This window comes from Zalophus californianus, chromosome 13, assembly GCF_009762305.2.
Source record: "Zalophus californianus isolate mZalCal1 chromosome 13, mZalCal1.pri.v2, whole genome shotgun sequence".
Classification (NCBI taxonomy): domain Eukaryota; kingdom Metazoa; phylum Chordata; class Mammalia; order Carnivora; family Otariidae; genus Zalophus; species Zalophus californianus.
This window is the reverse complement of record NC_045607.1, coordinates 76,684,704-76,703,688: the sequence shown is the minus strand read 5'-3', so window position 1 is coordinate 76,703,688 and position 18,985 is coordinate 76,684,704. Positions and strand designations below refer to the sequence as shown.

At 34.6% G+C, this 18,985-nt stretch overlaps 1 protein-coding gene across 1 annotated transcript in view; it reads left to right on the top strand.

Annotated features, from left to right (window-relative positions):
- The window catches only part of VPS13A (vacuolar protein sorting 13 homolog A), a 270,154-nt gene that overhangs the window by 7,378 nt on the left and 243,791 nt on the right, over positions 1–18,985 (top strand). The window contains 4 exon segments of the mRNA XM_035723481.1: positions 11,335–11,378; positions 13,623–13,665; positions 16,035–16,130; positions 16,388–16,489. Coding sequence (XP_035579374.1) covers positions 11,335–11,378; positions 13,623–13,665; positions 16,035–16,130; positions 16,388–16,489 — 285 coding nt within the window.

The window sequence follows — 18,985 nt, the reverse complement described above, 5'->3', positions numbered from 1 at the left end:
CTGTTGATGTAATGGATTACATTAATTGATTTTTTTGGAATGTTGAATGAGCTTTTCATACCTAGAATAAATCCCACTTGGTCTTGGTATATAATTATACATTGTTGGATTCAGTTTGATATTTTGTTGAGGATTTTTGCATCTATGTTCACTGAGAAGTAGTGGTCTGTAGCGCCCCCCCCCCCCCCACAACATGTTTAGTTTGGGTAATGTTGACCTCCATAAATGAGTTAGGAAGTGTTCCCTATGCTTCTGTTTCCTAGAAGAGATTGTAGGGGCTTAGTATCATTTTTTCCTTAAATGTTTGGTAGAATGTTAATGAAACCCATCTGGGCATTATGCTTTCAGTTTTGAAAGATTATTAATTATTGAATCAATGTCTTTAATAGATGCAAGCCTATTTATATTTTTTTCTTGTGTGAGTTTTGCTGGAATATATCTTTATAGGAATTGTAACTTGTGGACATGTTTGTATTCCTTTATTATCCTTTTAATGTCTACTGGATCAGTAATGAAGGCCCTTCCTTTCATTTGTGATATTAGTAATTTGTGTCTTTTTCTTTCTTAATCTGGCTAGAGGGTTACCAGTTTTATTGATCTTTTCATAGAACCATCTTTTGCTTTCATTGGTTTTTCTCTTGATTTTTCTCTATTGAATTTCACTGATTTCTGCTCTAATTCTTATTTTCTTCTGGTTACTTAGGATTTAATTTGCTCTTTTTCTAGATTCCTAAGGTGGAAACTTAGATTATTGATTTTAGATCTTTCATCTTTTGCCTTTTTTAAAAAATATATCTTGAGAGAGAGAGTGTGCGTATGAGAGAGAGAATGTGCAAGTGTGAGCAGGGGAAGGGGCAGAGGGAGAGGGAGAGAGAATCCTAAGCAGACCACACGCTGAGCACGGAGCCAGAGTTGGGGCTCCATCTCACAACTCTGAGATCACGACCAGAGCTGAAACCAAGAGTTGGTTCCTCGAACTACTGAGCCACCCAAGTGCCCCTTTTCTTCTTTTCTAATATATGTATTCAGTGGTGAATTTCTTTCTAAGCCTTGATTTGCATGTCCAATTTTGAAAACTATTTTTATTTGATTCAAGATACTTTACAGTTTCTTTTGAGATGACTTCTTTGGCCTATGTGTTATTTTAAGTTAACATTTATTAAATCCTCAGATATTTTGGGAGTTTCTAGCTTTTTGTTACTGATTTCTAGTTTAATTCCATTGTAGTATGAAAGCAGATTTTGTATGACTTTTATTCCCTTAAATTTGTTAATGTATGCTTTATGGCCCAGAGTTTGGTTTACTGTGGTGAATGTTCTGTGTGAGCTTGAGAAGAATATGTATTCTGCTATTGTTATAAGAAGTGTTCTACAAATTTTAATTAGATCTCTATTTTTAGTTTGTCTATGCCTTTATATTTAGAGTGGGTTTCTTGCGGACATTTTCTTTTTGGGTTTTGTTTTGTTTTAGCCACTGTATCAAGTTTTGTCTTTTAATTGGTATATTCAGACCATTTATATTTGAAGTGATTATTGATATATTTAGGTTAGTGGATATCTCTTGTATTTGTAGTTCTTTTCTCTTTCTTGCATGTATGTCTTTGCTTTTTAAAATCTTCCCCCTTTTCTGCCTTTTCTGGTTTTAATTGAGTATTTTCTATAATTTTATTTTTTCTCCTCTTTTTTTTTTTTAAAGATTTTATTTGACAGAGAGAGACACAGCGAGAGAGGGTACACAAGCAGGGGGAGTGGGAGAGGGAGAAGCAGGCTTCCCATTGAGCAGGGAGCCTGATGTGGGGCTCGATCCCAGGACCCTGGGATCATGACCTGAGCTGGAGGCAGACGCTTAACGACTGAGCCACCCAGGCACCTCTATTTTTTCTCCTCTTCTAACATATCAGTTATACTTCTTTAATTGTGGGGGGGGGGGGTTCTTGGAATTACAATATACATTTAAAACTAAGTCTAATCAAAACTACATTGCTTCATAGTAGTGGAAGTACATTATAAAGAGTTTGCCATTCCATTCCTTTTGCTGCTTATGACATTGCTGTCATTCATTTCACTTATCCATAAGCTGTACTTACCCAATGCACTGTTGCTATTATTTTGGATAGTGTTCCATTAGATCATTAATAATGAGGAAAATAAAAGGCTTAATTTTTTTTTCCTTTTCTAATAAAAAGGAATTGTAGATTCCTTTTAGATCCTGTAGATCTGGAGTTTCTGACCTATATTGTTTTCCTTCTCTGAAAACTTTTAGCATTTCTCTTTCTTTCTTTCTTTCTTTTTACTTTTAGCATTTCTTGCAAGGGAGGTCTAGCAACAAATTCCATCAGTTTTTGTTTGAGAAAGTATTTCTTTTTTACATCACCACTTAAAAACGTTGTGGTAAAATACAACGTAAAATTAATCATCTTAACAATATTTTCACTTTTAGGTGTACAGCATATTGATTCAACAATTCTGTACATTACCCGGTGCTCACCCTCAATATAGTTACCATCTGTCACCAAACATTTCTGCAACATTATTGACTATATTCCCTGTGCCATGCTTTTCATTTCTGTAATTTCTTTATTTTATAACTGGAACTCTGTACTTAATTGCCTTTATCTGTCTTGCCCGTGCCCCTCCCCCCCACACCTACCTTTCCTCTGGCAGCCACCAATTTGTTATCTGTATTTAAAAGTCTTTTTGTTTCTTTGTTTTGTTTTTTAGATTCCACATATGTGTCTTCCTCTGATCTGTTTCACTTAGTATGATATCCTCTAGGTCCATCCATATTGTCGCGAATGGCAAGGTCTCATTCTTTTATATGGCTGAGTAATATTCTGTGTGTATATATGTTATGTATCCATTCATCTGTTGGTGGACACTTGGGTTGCTTCCATTTGTTAGCTATTGAAAGTAATGCTGCAATAAATGGTGCATATATCTTTTAGAATTAGTGTTTTTGGGTTTTTTTATAGTTTTCAGAGTATAGGTCTTTTCTTTTTGGTGCAATTGTAAAAGGAATTGTTTTCTTAATTTCTGCTGTTACTTTGTTATTGTATAGAAATTCAGTAGATTTCTGTATATTAATGTGTCTTGCAAGTTCACTGAATTCACTTATCAGTTCTAATAGTTCTTTTGGTGGAGTTTTTAGGGTTTTCTGTATACAGTATCACTTTCTCTGCAAGTATTACTTCTTCCTTACTAATTTGAATGCCTTTTATTTCTTTTCCTTATCTGATTCCTGTAGTTAAGAGTTCCATTATTATATTGAATAAAGTGGTTAAGAGTGGAAATCCTTGTCTTGTTCCTGATCTTTGAGGAAAAGCTTAGTTTTTACCAGTGAGTATGATGTTAGCTGTGGGTTTTTCATATATGGCCTTTATTATGTTAAGGTATGTTCCCTCCAGATCTTTGTTTTATGGATAATGGGTGTTGCATTTTGTGAAATGTTTTTTTTTTTTCCCCTGCATTTACTGAGATCATCATAGGACTTTTATCCCTTCTCTTGTTAACATGATATATCACATTGATGGATTTGTGAATGTTAAACCACTCTTGTATCCCTGGAATAGCTTAATTGTGGTCAGTGATTTTTTTTAAGGTATTGTTGGATTTGGTTTGCTAGTATTTTGTTGAGGATTTCTGCATTGCTGTTCATCAGTAATATTGGCTTGTGGTTTTCTTTATAGTGTCAGGGTGTTGCTGGCCTTGTGGAATGAATTTGGAAGTTTTCCCTTCTATTCTGTTTCTTGGACTAGTTTGAGAATAGGTTATTAACTCTTTAAATGTTTGGTGGAATTTACCTGTGGAGCCATCTGGTCCTACACTTTTGCTTGTTGGGAGTTTGTGATTGCTGATTCAATTTCATTACTAGTCATAGGTCTGTTTAGATTTTCTATTTCTCATTTAGTTTGGAAGATCGTAGTTTTTAGTAATTTATTGATTTCTTCTCAGTTGTCCAATTTGTTGGCATGTAATTTTTCATTATATTCTCTTATAATCCTTTGCATTTCTATGGTGTCAGTCATTTTCATGTTAGCCATTTTTTTAGGGTACAGTTCAGAGGCATTAAGTGTATCCATATTGTTGTGCAACTATCACCACCATCCATCTCCAGAACTCATTTCATCTTGCAAAACTGAAACATTGTACCTATTGAAGAATAACTACCTATATCTCCTTCCTTCAGCTACTGGCAACTATTATTCTATTTTCTCTCTCTGTGAATTTGACTATACTAGGTACCTCCTATAAGTGGTATTATATTTGTCCTTTTGTGTTTGGCTTATATCAAGTATGAGGGTAATGTCTTCGATGTTGATCTGTTACAACATATATCAGAATTTCATTCACTTTTAAAGCTGAACAATATTTTATGTGTATATCACATTTTGTTTCTCCATTCATCTGTAAATAGACACATGGGTTGCTTCCACCTTTTGGCTCTTGTGAATCAGGCCCTACAAACAGTGAGCAAATAGAATTTGAGTCCTAGCTTTCAAATGTTTTGGTATATACCCACAAGTGGAATTGCTGGGTATTTCTTTTTAATTTTTTGAGGAAGAGTCATACTACTTTCCAGATGTACCATTTTACGTTTTCACTGACAGTGCAAAAGGTTCTAATTTCTCCACATTCTCAGAAACATTTGTTATTTTCTCTTTTATTTGTAGTAGCCATCCTCCTGGGTGTGAGGTACTAGTTCATTTTTTTTTGACTTGCATTTCTCTGATGATTAGTGCTGTTGAACATCTTCTCATTGGTTAATGGCCATTTATAGGTCTTCTTTGGAAAAATGTCTTTTGAAGACCTTTGCCATCCTTTAATTGGGTTGCTTTTTTTTTTTAAGTAGAGTTGGCGTTCTTTATATATTCTGGATATTGACCTTTTATCAGATATTTGATTTGCAAATACTGTTGCCTTTTCACTGTTGATAATGCCCTATGATGCATAAAAGTTTGTAGTTTTGATGAAGTCTAGATCATCTTTTTGTTGTTTCCTGTGCTTTTTGGTGTCATATCCATCCAAAAGAAATCATTGCCAAATTGACTACCATGGAATTTTTCACTTATGTTTTCCTCTTAGATTTTTATAGTTTTAGATCTGAAATTTGAGTCTTTGATCTACTTTCAGTTAATTTTTGGATATGGTGTATGGTAATCCAGCTTTATCTTTTGCATGTGAATATCGTTTTCAGTGTTTTTGGTGACATTTCCAAATTTGAGTGATCTTGGCAGCCTTATCAAATTCATTTGCCTGTATATGTGAGGTTTTATTTCTCAGCTCCCTCTTCGTTTCTGTTGGTCTATGTGTTTGTATACTGGTGCTACACTGTTTTGATTACTATGTTTTTGTATTAAGTTTTGAAATCAGGAAGAGTGAGACTTCCAGTTTTCTCCCCCCCCTTTCTAAAAAGATTGTTTTAACAATGGGGGTGTCCCTTGTGATTTCACATGAATTTAAAAATGGATTTTTTATTATTTCTGCAAAAAATATTGGGATTTTAATGTGGATTGCATTGAGTCTGTAGTTTGCTTTGGGTAGTATTGTCTTCTTAACAACATTCAGTCTTGCAGGCTATGAACATGGGATGGATGTCTTCCTGGTTATGTATGTGTGCCTTTAATGGCATTCGGCGATGTTTTATAGTTTGAAGGTACAAGTCATTCACCCCTTTGGTTAAGTTTATTCCTGTTTTATTTTCCATGCTATTTTAAATGGAATTGTTTAATGTTTATTTTGGACTACTTAGTGTAAAGAAACACAACTGATTTTTGTGTTTTGATTTTGTATCCGGCAACATTGCTGAATTCATTTATTCTAACATGCTTTTTTTTTGATGGGAAATTTAGGGTTTTCTTCATATAAGATTATGTCGTTGGTGAATAGAGATAATTTTACTTCTTCCTTTCCAACGTGGATGCCTTTTATTTCTTGTCTAATTGCTCTGGCTAGGACTTACAGTACGATGTTGAAGGAAAGTGGCAAAACTGTGCATCTTCATCTTGTTGCTGATGAGAAGATTCGTTTCTCACCATTGAATGTGATGTTCACTGTGGGCTTTTCATATGTGGCCTTTATTATATTGAGGTTGTTTCCTTTTATTCCTAATATGTTGAGTGTTTTTGTCAGGAAAGGGTATTGAAATTTTTTGAATGCTTTTTCATTGAGATGTGTTTTTTTTCCCTCCCCTTCATTCTGTTAATGTGGTGTATTGCATTGATGTTCTAATATGAAAACATCCTTGCGTTCCAGGAATAGTATTGGGTCATGGTATATAATCCTTCTAATGTGCTGTTGAATTTTGTTTGCTAGTATTTTGTTGAGGGTTTTTGTGTCAATATTCATTGGGGGTAATGATCTGTAATTTCCTTGTAGCATCTTTGTCTCTGGTATCAGATTCATGCTGACCTCATAGACTGAGTTTGGAAGTATTTCCTTCTCTTTAGTTTTTTTTTTTTTTTTTTTTTGGAAAAGTTTGAGGAGGATTGGTGTTCTCAAATGTTTGGTAGAATTCATAAGTGAAATCATCTTGTCCTAGACTTCTGTTTTTGGGAGGTTTTTGATCAGTGAGTAAATCTCCTTACATATTATAGGTCTGTTCAGATTATCCATTTCTTGAGGATTCATTAGTAGTAGGGTATGTTTTTCTAGGAATTTATCCATTTCATCGAGGGTATCCAATTTGTTGATGTACAGTTGTTCATAGTACTCTCTTAAAATCTTTTATTTCTCTGTAAAATCGATAGTATGATTCCCTCCAATATTCCTGATTTTAATTGTTTAATTCTTCTTTCTCTTAGTTTATTAGCTAAAGATTTTTGAGGAACCAATTTTTGATCTCATCAGTTTTCTCTGTTGGGTTTTCTGTTCTCTATTTTAATTATCTCTGTTCTAAACTTTATTCTTGTAGCTTTGAGCTTAGTTAATCTCTATTTCTTTAAGGTACAATTTAAGGTTTTAATTTGGGCTGTTATTTTTTAATATAGACAGTTACAGCTATAAGTTTTCCCAGGACCGTCTTTGCTGCAGCCTATAAATTTTGGTATGTTGTGCTTTCATTTTAATTTTCCTTAAGTTCTTGTGATTTCTTCTTTCTCGTGATATCATCTAAGGATTTCAATCTCTTAAAATTCAGATTGTTGTTGTTGTTGTTGTTTTTGCCTAATACATGACCTGTCCTGAAGAATGTTTCATGAGCACTTGAGAAAATTGTGTATTCTGCTCTTGTTGAGTAGAGTGTTTCATGTATGTTTTATTAAAACATACATGTTTTGTTTCCTTCTTAATCTTCTGTCTGGTGGTTCTATCCATTATTGAAGTTGTGTGCTAAAGCCTCCTACCATTATTGTAGAGCTGTTTCTTCTCATTTGTCAGTGTTTGCTTCATATTGTGCTCTGGTGTTTGGTGAATATGTGTTTATAATTGGCATGCTATGTTTATAATTAGTGAATTGACACTTATTATATGATGTTCCTCTTCATCTCTTACAATAGCTTTTGACTTTAGTCTGTTTTGTCTAATATGTGTACAGCCATATCTGGTCTCTTATTATTTGCGTGGGAAATCTTTTGCCATTTTTGCACTTAAATTTTAACTATGTATGTTCTTAGAGCTGTAGGGGCATCATGTTTTGTTTGGTTTTAAATACATTCTGCCTGTGTCTTTTGAATGGGGAGTTTAAACTGTTTACATTTATTTCTTTTCAAATTTTTATTTAAATTCCAGCTCACATAGAGTGTAATGCTAGTGTTAGGTGGAGAATTTAATGATTCATCACTTATATGCAACACCCAGTGCTCCTCACAAGTGCCCTCCTTTATCCCCATCACCTGTTTAACCCATCCCCCTGCCCACCTCCCCTGCAGTAACCCTCAGATTGTTCTCTGTAGTTAATAGTCTGTTTCCTGGTTTGCCTATTTTTCTTGTTTTTTATTTATTTTTTTATCCCTGTTTTCATCTGTTTTCTTAAATTCCACACAAGAGTGAAATCATATGGTATTTGTCTTTCTCTGACTTATTTTGCTTAGTATACTACTCCCTAGCTCCATCCATGTCTTGCAAATGGCAAGATTTCATTCGGTTTTATGAATGAGTAATGTTTCATTGTATATGTGTGTATATATATGTTTATATGCATATAGACACACACACATACACACTCATACACATACACCATATCTTCTTAAACTGTTTATATTTAAAGTAATTACTGATAGGAAAGCCTTACTATTTTCATTTTGTTAATTATTTTCTGCATGTCTTATAACTGTTTCATGTTTTAACTTTCTTCCTTTGTGTTCATTTTTTTTGTGTGTGTGACCCGTTTTGATTTCCTTATTTCCTTTTTGTATATTCTGTAGATTTTTTTTTGTGGTTCTGTAGGAATTACATATAATACCTTAACGTAAAAGAACGTATCTTAAACTGATACCAACTTTAATCCCAAACAATAACTTTACTTTTATAACTTACCTTCCCAACTTTGTTACTGATGTAACAGATGACATTTTTACACATTATGTACCTATTAACATAGACTTACAATTCTTAAGTTTTTTGTTTTTTAAATGAAAGAGTTGAATTTGATTTAAATTTCAAAAATAGAGAATAAAAAATGGAGTTACAAAGTAAAATTATAGTAGTAGTTTTCATATTGTCCATGCACTTGCCTTTCCTGGAGAACTTATATTTTCATATAGCTTTGAGTTACTGCCTAGCATCCTTTTTTTTTTTTTTTTTAAGATTATTTGAGAGAGAGCATGTGCATGCACATGAGTGTGGGGGGGAGGCAGAGGAAGAGAATCTTCAAGCAGATTCCCCACTGAGCACGGAGCCCAATTGTTGGGCTCATCCCATGACCCATGAGATCAGGACCCGAGCTGAAACCAAGAGTCAGACACTCAGCTGACTGAGCCGCCTAGGTGCCCCATGCCCAGCATCTTTTCTTTTCAACTGGAAGGACTCTCTTTAAGGTTTCTCGTAAGACAGATCTGTTAATGAGCTCCCTCAGCTTTTGTTTATCTGAGAGTATCTTAAAAAATTTTTTCCTCATTTTTGAAGTAGATATAATACCTTGTTGAATATAATGTTCTTGGTTGGCTTTTTTTTTTTCTTTCACCACTCTAAATATACCATTTTCTGTAAGGTTTCTGCTGAAAAATCCACTGATAGTCTTTTTGAAGATCCTGTGTAGATGTCAAATCACTTTTGCTTTTAATACTCACTGTTGTTGATGATGTTTCTTGGTTGAGATTCTTGGTTTTCTGTATACATATCTGTCCTCAAATTTGGGAAAATTTTGGATGTTACTTTTTCAACTAAGCTCTCTGCCTGTGTCTTTCCTCCTTTTGGGACTCTCATAATGCATATTGATCCATAATGCATACTTACTTATGTCTCACAAGTCTGTTTCCCTCGGTTCACTTTTTTTTTTTTTTTGGCCATCACTACATTTTCAGATGACCTGTTTTCAAGTTTGTTAGTTCATTCTTTTGTCTGTTGGAGTCTGCTTTGGATGTTCGCTGGTGAATTTTTCAATTCAGTTATTCCTTATACTTTTGTCGGGGAATGTGTGTGTTTTTCTCTGCTTTTTTTCAAGATTTTTCTTTTTGGAGGCGCCTGGGTGGCTCAGTTGTTAAGCGTCTGCCTTCGGCTCAGGTCATGGTCCCAGGGTCCTGGGATCGAGCCCCTCATCGGGCTCCCTGCTCCGCAGGAAGCCTGCTTCTCCCTCTCCCACCACCCCCCCCCGCTTGTGTTCCCTCTCTTGCTGTCTCTCTGTCAAATAAATAAATCTTTAAAAAAAAATTTTTTTTCTTTTTGTTGTTGTTGGCCTAATTTACATATAACATTGTGTAAGTTTAAGGTGCACAACATATTGATTTGCTACAGTTGTATATTGCAGTATGATTATGATGGTAGCTTCACAACACGTCTATCCTGTCACATAATCATTTCTTTTTTGTGGTGTGAACATTAAAGATCTAGTGTCTTTGCAACTTTGAAATATATAGTACAGTATTGTTGATATAACGCACTGTGGTATGCATTAGATCTCCAGAACTTAATCATCTCCTAGTTGCAAGTTTGTATCTTTTAACGTAATTTCCCCAGTTCCCCCCACATCCTAGCCCCTGGTAACCAGGATTCTCCTCTCTGTTTCTGAGAGTTCAGGCTGTTTAGATATTACATATAAACAATACCATATCGTATTTGTCTTTCTGTGTCTAAGCATAATGCCCTCGAAGTCCATCAGTGTTGTCACAAATGGCAGGATTTCGTTCTTTTTCATGGCTGAATAATTTCCATTGTGTGCATTTATATCAATATCATATCTTTATCCATTCATCTGTTGATGGACAGTTAGGTTGTTTCCATATCTTGGCTATTGTGAATAATGCTACAGTAAACACTGGAGTACAGATAATCTTTTCAAAATCCTGTTTTGTTTTTTTTTTTCCCTTTTACCCAGAAGAGGTATTTCTGGATCATATTCAAGTGTTTTATTGTTTTGTTTTAGTTTTTGATTTTCTGTAGTTTGGTTATGATATGCTTAGTTGTAGATTTTTTATTTCCCTGACTTGTGTTCTCTTAGTTTTCTGGATCTGTGGTTTGGTGTTTTTATCATTAATTTTGGAAATTTCTCAGTCATTGCTACTTCAAATATTTATGTTTCTTCTCTGTTTTTCCTTTTGGTATTCCTGTTATGCATATGTTACAGCTTTTACAGTTGTCCTACAGTTCGTGGACATTGTTATTTTTTCTTTTACTTTTCTCCTTGCATTTCAGATGGGGAAATTTATATATATGTATCTTCAAGCTCACTGATATTGGATCTTACAAATTTCCACTTGTTTGTTGCAAATATATTTATAAATACAGTTCATTTTTTTGCATATTTGTATTTTATGCAGCTTTACTAGAGTCCTGTTATCTGTATAAGTCTGCTTAAAATGTTTGTTTACATTACAGTGGGCTATAACCATTAAGGTCCTGGGATCGAGCCCAGCGTTGGGCTCCCTGCTCAGTGGGAAGCCTGCCTCTCCCTCTCCCATTCCATCTGCTTGTGTTCCCTCTCTTGCTGTCTCTCTGTCAAATAAAAAAATCTTAAAAAAAAAAAAAAACAAGGACATCTCATAACCCACTTTAAAAGAATATGGATAAACATACGATTTTAGACTAAGTTGAAGAATGAAGGTGAGCTAATAAGATTATAGAATATTTTGTTTTCTGTTATGCACATTATTTATGATTTTTCATTTATGACATTTAAGGATGAAGTATGCGTTTTCAAAATGAAAAATATTTTAAATATTTAATTTTACTTTTTAAATCTTAGGAGCTGTGGCCTTGAAGAATCTTGAAATTAAAGAAAACGCTCTGGTAGGTTTTTGTTTTTGTTTTTTTTCCTCTTAGGTTCTATTTATTTTAGAGAGTGTAAGGTGGTGAGGGGTAGAGGGAGAGGGAGAGAATCTCCAGCGTATTCCCTGCTGAGTGGGTAGCCTGATGCATGGCTTATTCCCATGACTCTGAGATTGTGACCTGAGCCGAAATCAAGAGTCAGACACTTAACTGAGCCCCCAGGCATCCCTCTGGTAGGTCTTGAGTATAAAAAATGTGTAATGTTAGAGCATTTATAAATATGTAGACTTCTTGATTTACTTTGTCATCTTAAATTATTCAAGCTTTGAGAAAACTTTTTGAAAATAATTTTTGCAAAATGTGGATTTTACAAAGTGGACTTTTCATCTCCTTAAAACCACAAACTGGTAATTTTCCCTATTTAAAAATATTCCTAATTCTTTTCTTTCTATATGATTTTAAATGGTTAATTGATCTTTCTAATAGTTCTCAAGTTTTGTTTTTTTAATGCTGTGGTAATCATGTTTTTACCCAAGAATTCAGTGATACTAATTACATTTATGATGTTGTACAGCTATCAACCAATATCTTTTTCTGCAACTTTTACCTTAGGTCAGAGGGAACCCTATGACCCTTAAGAAATAAGTCCCCATTCCTGTTCTGTGTAGATCCTGTTAACCTCTAATCTACTTTCTGACTCCCTGAATTTGCCTATTCCATGTAGCTCTTATAAATGGAATCATGCTATGTTTGCCATTCGCTGTTCAACATATTTCACTTAGCATAATTCCTTTAAGGTTTGTCCATGTTGTTTGTATCAGAACATTACTTCTTTTTTTTTTTATTTTTTATTGTTATGTTAATCACCATACATTACATCATTAGTTTTTGATGCAGTGTTCCATGATTCATTGTTTGTTCATAACACCTAGTGCTCCATGCAGAACGTGCCCTCCTCAATACCCATCACCAGGCTAACCCATCCCCCTACCCTCCTCCCCTCTAGAACCCTCAGTTTGTTTTTCATTACTTCTTTTTGTGGCTGCATAATATTCCACTGTATCTATAAGCAACATTTTGTTTATCCATTCATACATTGATGGATACTCCAGTTGTTTCTGCCTTTTGGCTCTTTGAATAATGTTGCTGTAACATTGGCAGTACACATGTCTGTTCGGTTACCTACTTTCAGTCCCTGTGGGTAAATGCCTATTAGTGGAATTGTTGGATTTTATGGTAATTTTATGTTTAGCCTTTTCAAGAATTGTTACTGTTTTCCACGGTAGCTGAACCATTTTATGTTCCCCTCACCAACACATGGAGTTTCCAGTTTCTCCACATCTTTGCTAATATTTACTTTTTAATGTTCTTTTTAAAAAAATTTAAGTATAATCTCCCCAACGTGGGGCTCAAATTCATGACCCCAAGATCAAGAGTCACATGCTCTACTGACTTACCCAGCCAGGCACTATTTTTTGTTTTTTGATAATACCCATCTTAATAGATATAAAGTAGTATCTCATTTTGGTTTTTCTTAGCATTTCCCTCGTGACTAGTGAGATTGAACATCGTATCATGTGCTTATTGGCCATTTATATATGTTCTTTGGATATGTCTATCGAAAATTGTGTGGATATCGAGTTTTCTCAGCACCACTTACTGAAGAAGTTGTCCTTTTCCCTGTTGGATGGGGAGAAATTTTTTTGAGGGTATTTTTTGCAAAATGGAGTTTTAACCTCCTTGTGAGGACAAACTGACAGTGAAATTCTCCCCCCCACCCCCGGTACAACGTAAAGGCAGTATGACTTTGATATGGGTAACTTAGGTGGTCTGTATTACTTTTCCCCTATTTATTTAAAAATGATCAGTCTCCCTGAATTTTGTGGATTTGAGAATATTACAATTATGTATCTATAAATTTAAATAGGTTTTGAAGATAAAGACAAGGTGTGAGTTAACTTAAACCCTTTAAATAATTTTGGGACTGGGCGCCTGGGTGGCTCAGTTGGTTAAGCAACTGCCTTCGGCTCAGGTCATGATCCTGGAGTCCCGGGATCGAGTCCCACATCGAGCTCCCTGCTCAGCAGGGAGTCTGCTTCTCCCTCTGACCCTCCCCCCTCTCATGTGCTCTCTCTCTCTCATTCTCGCTCTCTCAAATAAATAAATAAAAAATCTTTAAAAAAAAATAAATAATTTTGGGACGAAAATGTTCTCTGTTTTGTTGGCCTGTATATGTACTAATATTTTATGTATGATATTTTCTAGAGTCAACTGGATGTACCATTTAAAGTTAAAGTTGGTCATATAGGTAAGCTGTGCTTATTATTTGAATGTCCTTCTTGCTGGACGTAGAGTAAGAATTATATGCTTAGTATCTCTTTAATGTGATATTTTTAATGTTTCTAAGTATTGAAAATCCTGTGTTCTCATCTGGGTAGAACTTAGTTGTGTAACTTAAAAATACCATGTGGTCCATATATCCCTTGTTTAAAAACTGAAATTATGCATCTTGTTAGGTGTTAAAAATGGTTAATTGAGGGCCAGTGTGTTTAATAGCATAACTATCTCAGTTTCTTAGGTTTCTGACTAGTTATTGCTGTATTCTGATTTATCATAGGTATATGGTCTAAGGAGTCAGGTCTGCATCATCCAGAAAGTGTGGCGAGGGACGAGTCAGAAAGTTAGTTTCTGAGGTTGTTTGCATACCTCTGTCCTAGCACCTGTCATTCTTTAGTATCATTTTTTTCTTCTACTAGACAGTTTAAGTCGGTTCAATTTTTATTCTCACTACTTAGTACAATACCTGGCAAATAGTAGGGACACAATTTGTTGAGTGAAAGAAGTATACACTTCCAAATGAGCAGTATAGCATTACAATTACTTTTATAGGAACATATTTTCCCCTTGCTATTTTTTTTTAAGATTTTATTTATTTGAGAGAGAGAGGAGAGATGACGAGTTGGGGAGGGACAGAGAGAGAGAATCTTTAAGCAGACTCCCTGTTGAAAGCAGAGTCCAGAGGGGCTTGATCCTATGACCTTGAGGTCATCACCTGAGCTAAATCAAGAGTCAGACACTTAACTGACTAAGCCACCCAGGCGCCCCTCCTCTTGCTGTTATTGGGTGTTGTTAATCTTATTGCTCTTTCAAAGTTCCCTCATTTAGCATGCAAAATTACATATATAGCAAATATAAATATATACATATTTTAAAATAGCTATATTTATGTGGAAGATTTTTGGAATTGCCTTTGTTTATATTTTTGTGTATTTTCCACATTTTCTAAAAGTCTGTACTGAGAGGAAAAAGCTTTTTTGTTTCAAGATTTACTGGTGAAAATGGTACATTATTAACTTCGTGTGTGTTTCTTTGATTACTTAACGCTGTTTTGTCACTGTTCTCTGTTCTTTTGTTTACTTTTCTGGATTTTTTTTAATTAATTTTTTTGTGAACATATGTGTTATTTATTTCAGGGGTACAGGTCTGTGATTCATCACAATTCACAGTGTTCACCATAGCACATACCCTCCCCAATGTCCATCACCCAGCCACCCCACCCCTCCCACCCCGCTCCACTCCAGCAATCTAATGTATGTGTATGTGTGTAAGCAGTCTACCTGATACGTTTATAAATTATATCAGATTTGTCACTGTTTTTTCTAATGTGTTCATTCTGGTTATATTTTGGACTGTACATAAACTTGAAATGGTCATTATCTTCTCTGATTTTTAAACTTAGAAAGTCATCTGTCTTTTAGAAATTATAGTTTGGTTCTTTTTCTCTGTATTGATTATGTGAGATGAAATCTTTTTCTCAATTTGGATTTGTTTAAATACGGAATTTTGAGGTTATGTAATGAGATATATCTATGTAAATTTTTTTTCCCCTTCCCAATGACTAATCAGTTAATGTAGCATTGTGTTGTTAATCATTCCCTTGCCAGTTACGGCAACTAATTCTAAATAAATTCACTCATGCTTTCTAAAAAATTTTAAAGTATTTTAAAACTATTGTGGAAATTTTCTTTTTTTCATCCCCTCCTCCTCACCTCTATTATGGAAATTTTCTAAAATCACAAGAATAGAATCAGTATAACGAATACCTTAGATCATGTTTTTTAGTTCAAGAAATCTAATGCTTTAAAAAATACTTTTCTGATAGATTGTACTAAAACATTTTCATTAGTTTGAATGATTTTCTAATCTTGTCCACGATCTTTATTACCATAGAAATCTGCGCATACATACACTTATGATAATCGTACATATTATGTATATATAGTCTGTATATATGAAAAATACATTTTTCAATTTTATAGTGTACCTTTTGAAAGTGTAATAAAAATACAGTGATTTAAAGCAAGAATTGGGGAAATCAGGGTTATAATATCAAGGGTTGTTGGTTAATTGCAGAAGAATACTAATGTTTGTGGTGCAGATTGCCATAAAGAGAAACTGGTAAATTTTTAGAATATCATTTAGTAGATTTTCCAACAGTACTAATAGACAATTTCAAATCATCACAACAGAGGCTTGTTGTTTGTGGTTGTAAAATAGCTTTCTGTAAAATGACTCAGCTTGTCACTTTATTTCTTCTAATCTCTGACAGAAAATAGGCTGGCAGTAAATGTGGTTGAATGAATATTATTTTTTGTCCTTCTTCTAAAAATCATATAGGTAATCTTAATCTTATAATTCCATGGAAGAACCTGTATACTCAACCAGTTGAAGCTGTCCTGGGAGACATTTATTTACTCATAGTGCCTTCTTCTAGTAAGTCAAATTTTAAACATTATAACTTAAAGTACTTTTATTTGTGGGTGGAAAAAAATCTTTATATTTGATAATTCAAAATACTTTTCATGAATTTTTTGAGATACTTTATATTTAAATTAGCATCTGGAAATTCACATTAAATTGGTTTTTACTCTGAATTGTTGCAGACTTTGAATTAGTGATTATTTTCAAGGATATATTTTAGAATGATTATACTTAAGGTAATTACATATTCTTTTTCATACTTCCTGTAGAAATAAAATATGATCCTTTAAAAGAAGAAAAACAACTCTTGGAAGCAAAACAACATGAACTTAAACGAATAGAAGAAGCAAAACAAAAAGTAGCTGATCAAGGTAAAGGAAACAGTAAATAAGAATGGTAATAAGGAGGGGCGCCTGGGTGGCTCAGTTGTTAAGTGTGTGCCTTCGGCTCAGGTCATGGTCCCAGGGTGCTGGAATCGAGCCGCACATCAGACTTCTTGCTCAGCGGGAAGCCTGCTTCTCCCTCTCCCACTCCCCCTGCTTGTGTTCCCTCTCTCGCTGTGTCTCTGTCAAATAAATAAATAAAATCTTAAAAAAAAATGGTAATAAGAAAAGGAGAAAAGACCTAAATACCACGTTTGAGTACTATTTTTCTTTGGAGGCATTGAAATTATTTACAAATATGAGGGAATCTTATTACATGGGGAATTTTAATGTGGTTTGTGTTTATCATGTTTACAAAACTTTTATGGAAACTTATGACAAATAATATATCTAGCTTATTAAGGGTAAGGTTAGTTTTTAACTATAATAAATTAATTTCATCAAGTATATTTTGTTTTCTAGCTTTTAAAAAAAATCCCATTATATCAATTCTTAATCTTTTGGGCGTACTTAGTCCCTTGATATATTTATGTTTTCCCAAATCTGTTTGTTTACTCTGTGGGTTCATATGCTTTTCTATTCAGCCTAGACCAAATAGTCCATTATTTCCACCCTTTACTTTTCTCAGTGGAAGAGCTGTTCTGCAGAAATCTACTTCCTTTCCCCTGTGCCATTGGTCACTATCACCAGGTACTTTTTGTATTCTGTTCTCTCTAGTGAAGCTTTCTCCTTAGTAGGTAAAAATACCGTAGCCTGTCTTATCTTCAAACACAAAGTGATCTTCCTAACCTAGTTACCTGCTTACCTTCTGTTCCTCTGTCCTTCCTCTAATAGCTGACCATCTTGAAAACTATATCACCAACTTTGCCATGCATTTATTTTTTCACTAAAAAAGTGAAATCCAGTAATAAACATTTCACCTTTTGGCAAAGAGGTAAAAACAGTAAAGGAGATTTAACACAATTCTGGTGACGCTTCTTATAATTGTTTTTTCTTCTCTCAGTTCCATTCATATCCTGTGTAGCTCTCAGTTCATTCATATCCTGTGTAGATACTATACCCAATCATCTTTTTCTTTAATATTTTTTTTTATTGTGGCATACATGTAACAGTTTACGATCTTAGCCATTTTTTTTTTTAAATTTTATTTACTTGAGAGAGAGCGAGCGAGTAAGCATGAGCAGGGTAAGAGGGAGAAGCAGACTCCTCACTGAGCAGGGAGCCTGATGCAGGGCTCAATTCTGGGACTCTGGGATCATGACCTGAGCCAAAGGCAGGCGCTTAACCGACTGAAACACCTGGGCGCACCCCCGTCTTAACCATTTTTAAGTGTACAGTTCAGTGGTATTAAGTACATTTATAATGTTGTACAACCATTACTACCATCCATCTTCGTATCTTTTTTCTTATGGAATTGAAACTTTATACCCATTAAATAATAACCCACCCATTCTACGCTCCCCCCCCACACACATACTTCCAAACCCCTTGGCAGCTACAATTGTACTTTCTTATATCTATAATTTTGAATATTCTGAGTACTTCATGTAAGTGAAATCAGTATAACTTGTATTTTTCTAACTGGCCTATTTCATTTAGCATAATGTCTTTAAGATTTGTCCATGTTGTAGCATATGTCAGAATTTCCCTTTTAGCTGAATAATAATCCATTTTTTGGATGTTCCACATTTTGCTTGCCAGTTCACCCATCAGTGGACACTTGGGTTTCTTCCGTGCTTTAGCTGTTGTGATTAATGCTTCTCTGAACATTGGAGTACAAGTATTTCTTTGAGACGCTGCTTTCAGTTCTTTTGGCTATATACACAGAAGTGGAATTGCTGGATCATATGATAATTGTACTGTATTTTTGACTTTTTGAGGACTTCCTATACTGTTTTCGACAGGGTTTTGTATGGTTTTACATTTTCACCAATAGTGCACAAAGGTTCTGATTCCTTTACATCCTTGTCTACAGTTGTTATTTTGTCTTTTTTTTATTTTTTAAATTTTATTATATTAGTCACCATGCGGTACATCATTAGTTTTTGATGTAGTGATCCACGATTCATTGTTTTCATATAACACCCGGTGCTGCATGCGGTACGTGCCCTCGTGCCCTCCTTAACACCCATCACCGGGCTAACCCAATCCCCCACCCCCACCCCAACCCTCAGTTTGTTTCTCAGAGTCCACAGTCTCTCATGGTTAATCTCTCCCTCCAATTTCCCCCCCTTCATTTTTCCCTTCCTTCTCCTAATGTCCTCCATGCTGTTCCTTATGTTCCACAAATAAGTGAAACCAGATGATAATTGACTTTCTCTGCTTGACTTATTTCACTTAGCATCATCTCCTCCAGTCCCATCCATGTTGATGTAGAAGTTGGGTATTCATCCTTTCTGATGGCTGAGTAATACTCCATTGTATATATGGACCACATCTTCTTTATCCATTCATCTGTTGAAGGGCATCTCGGCTCTTCCCACA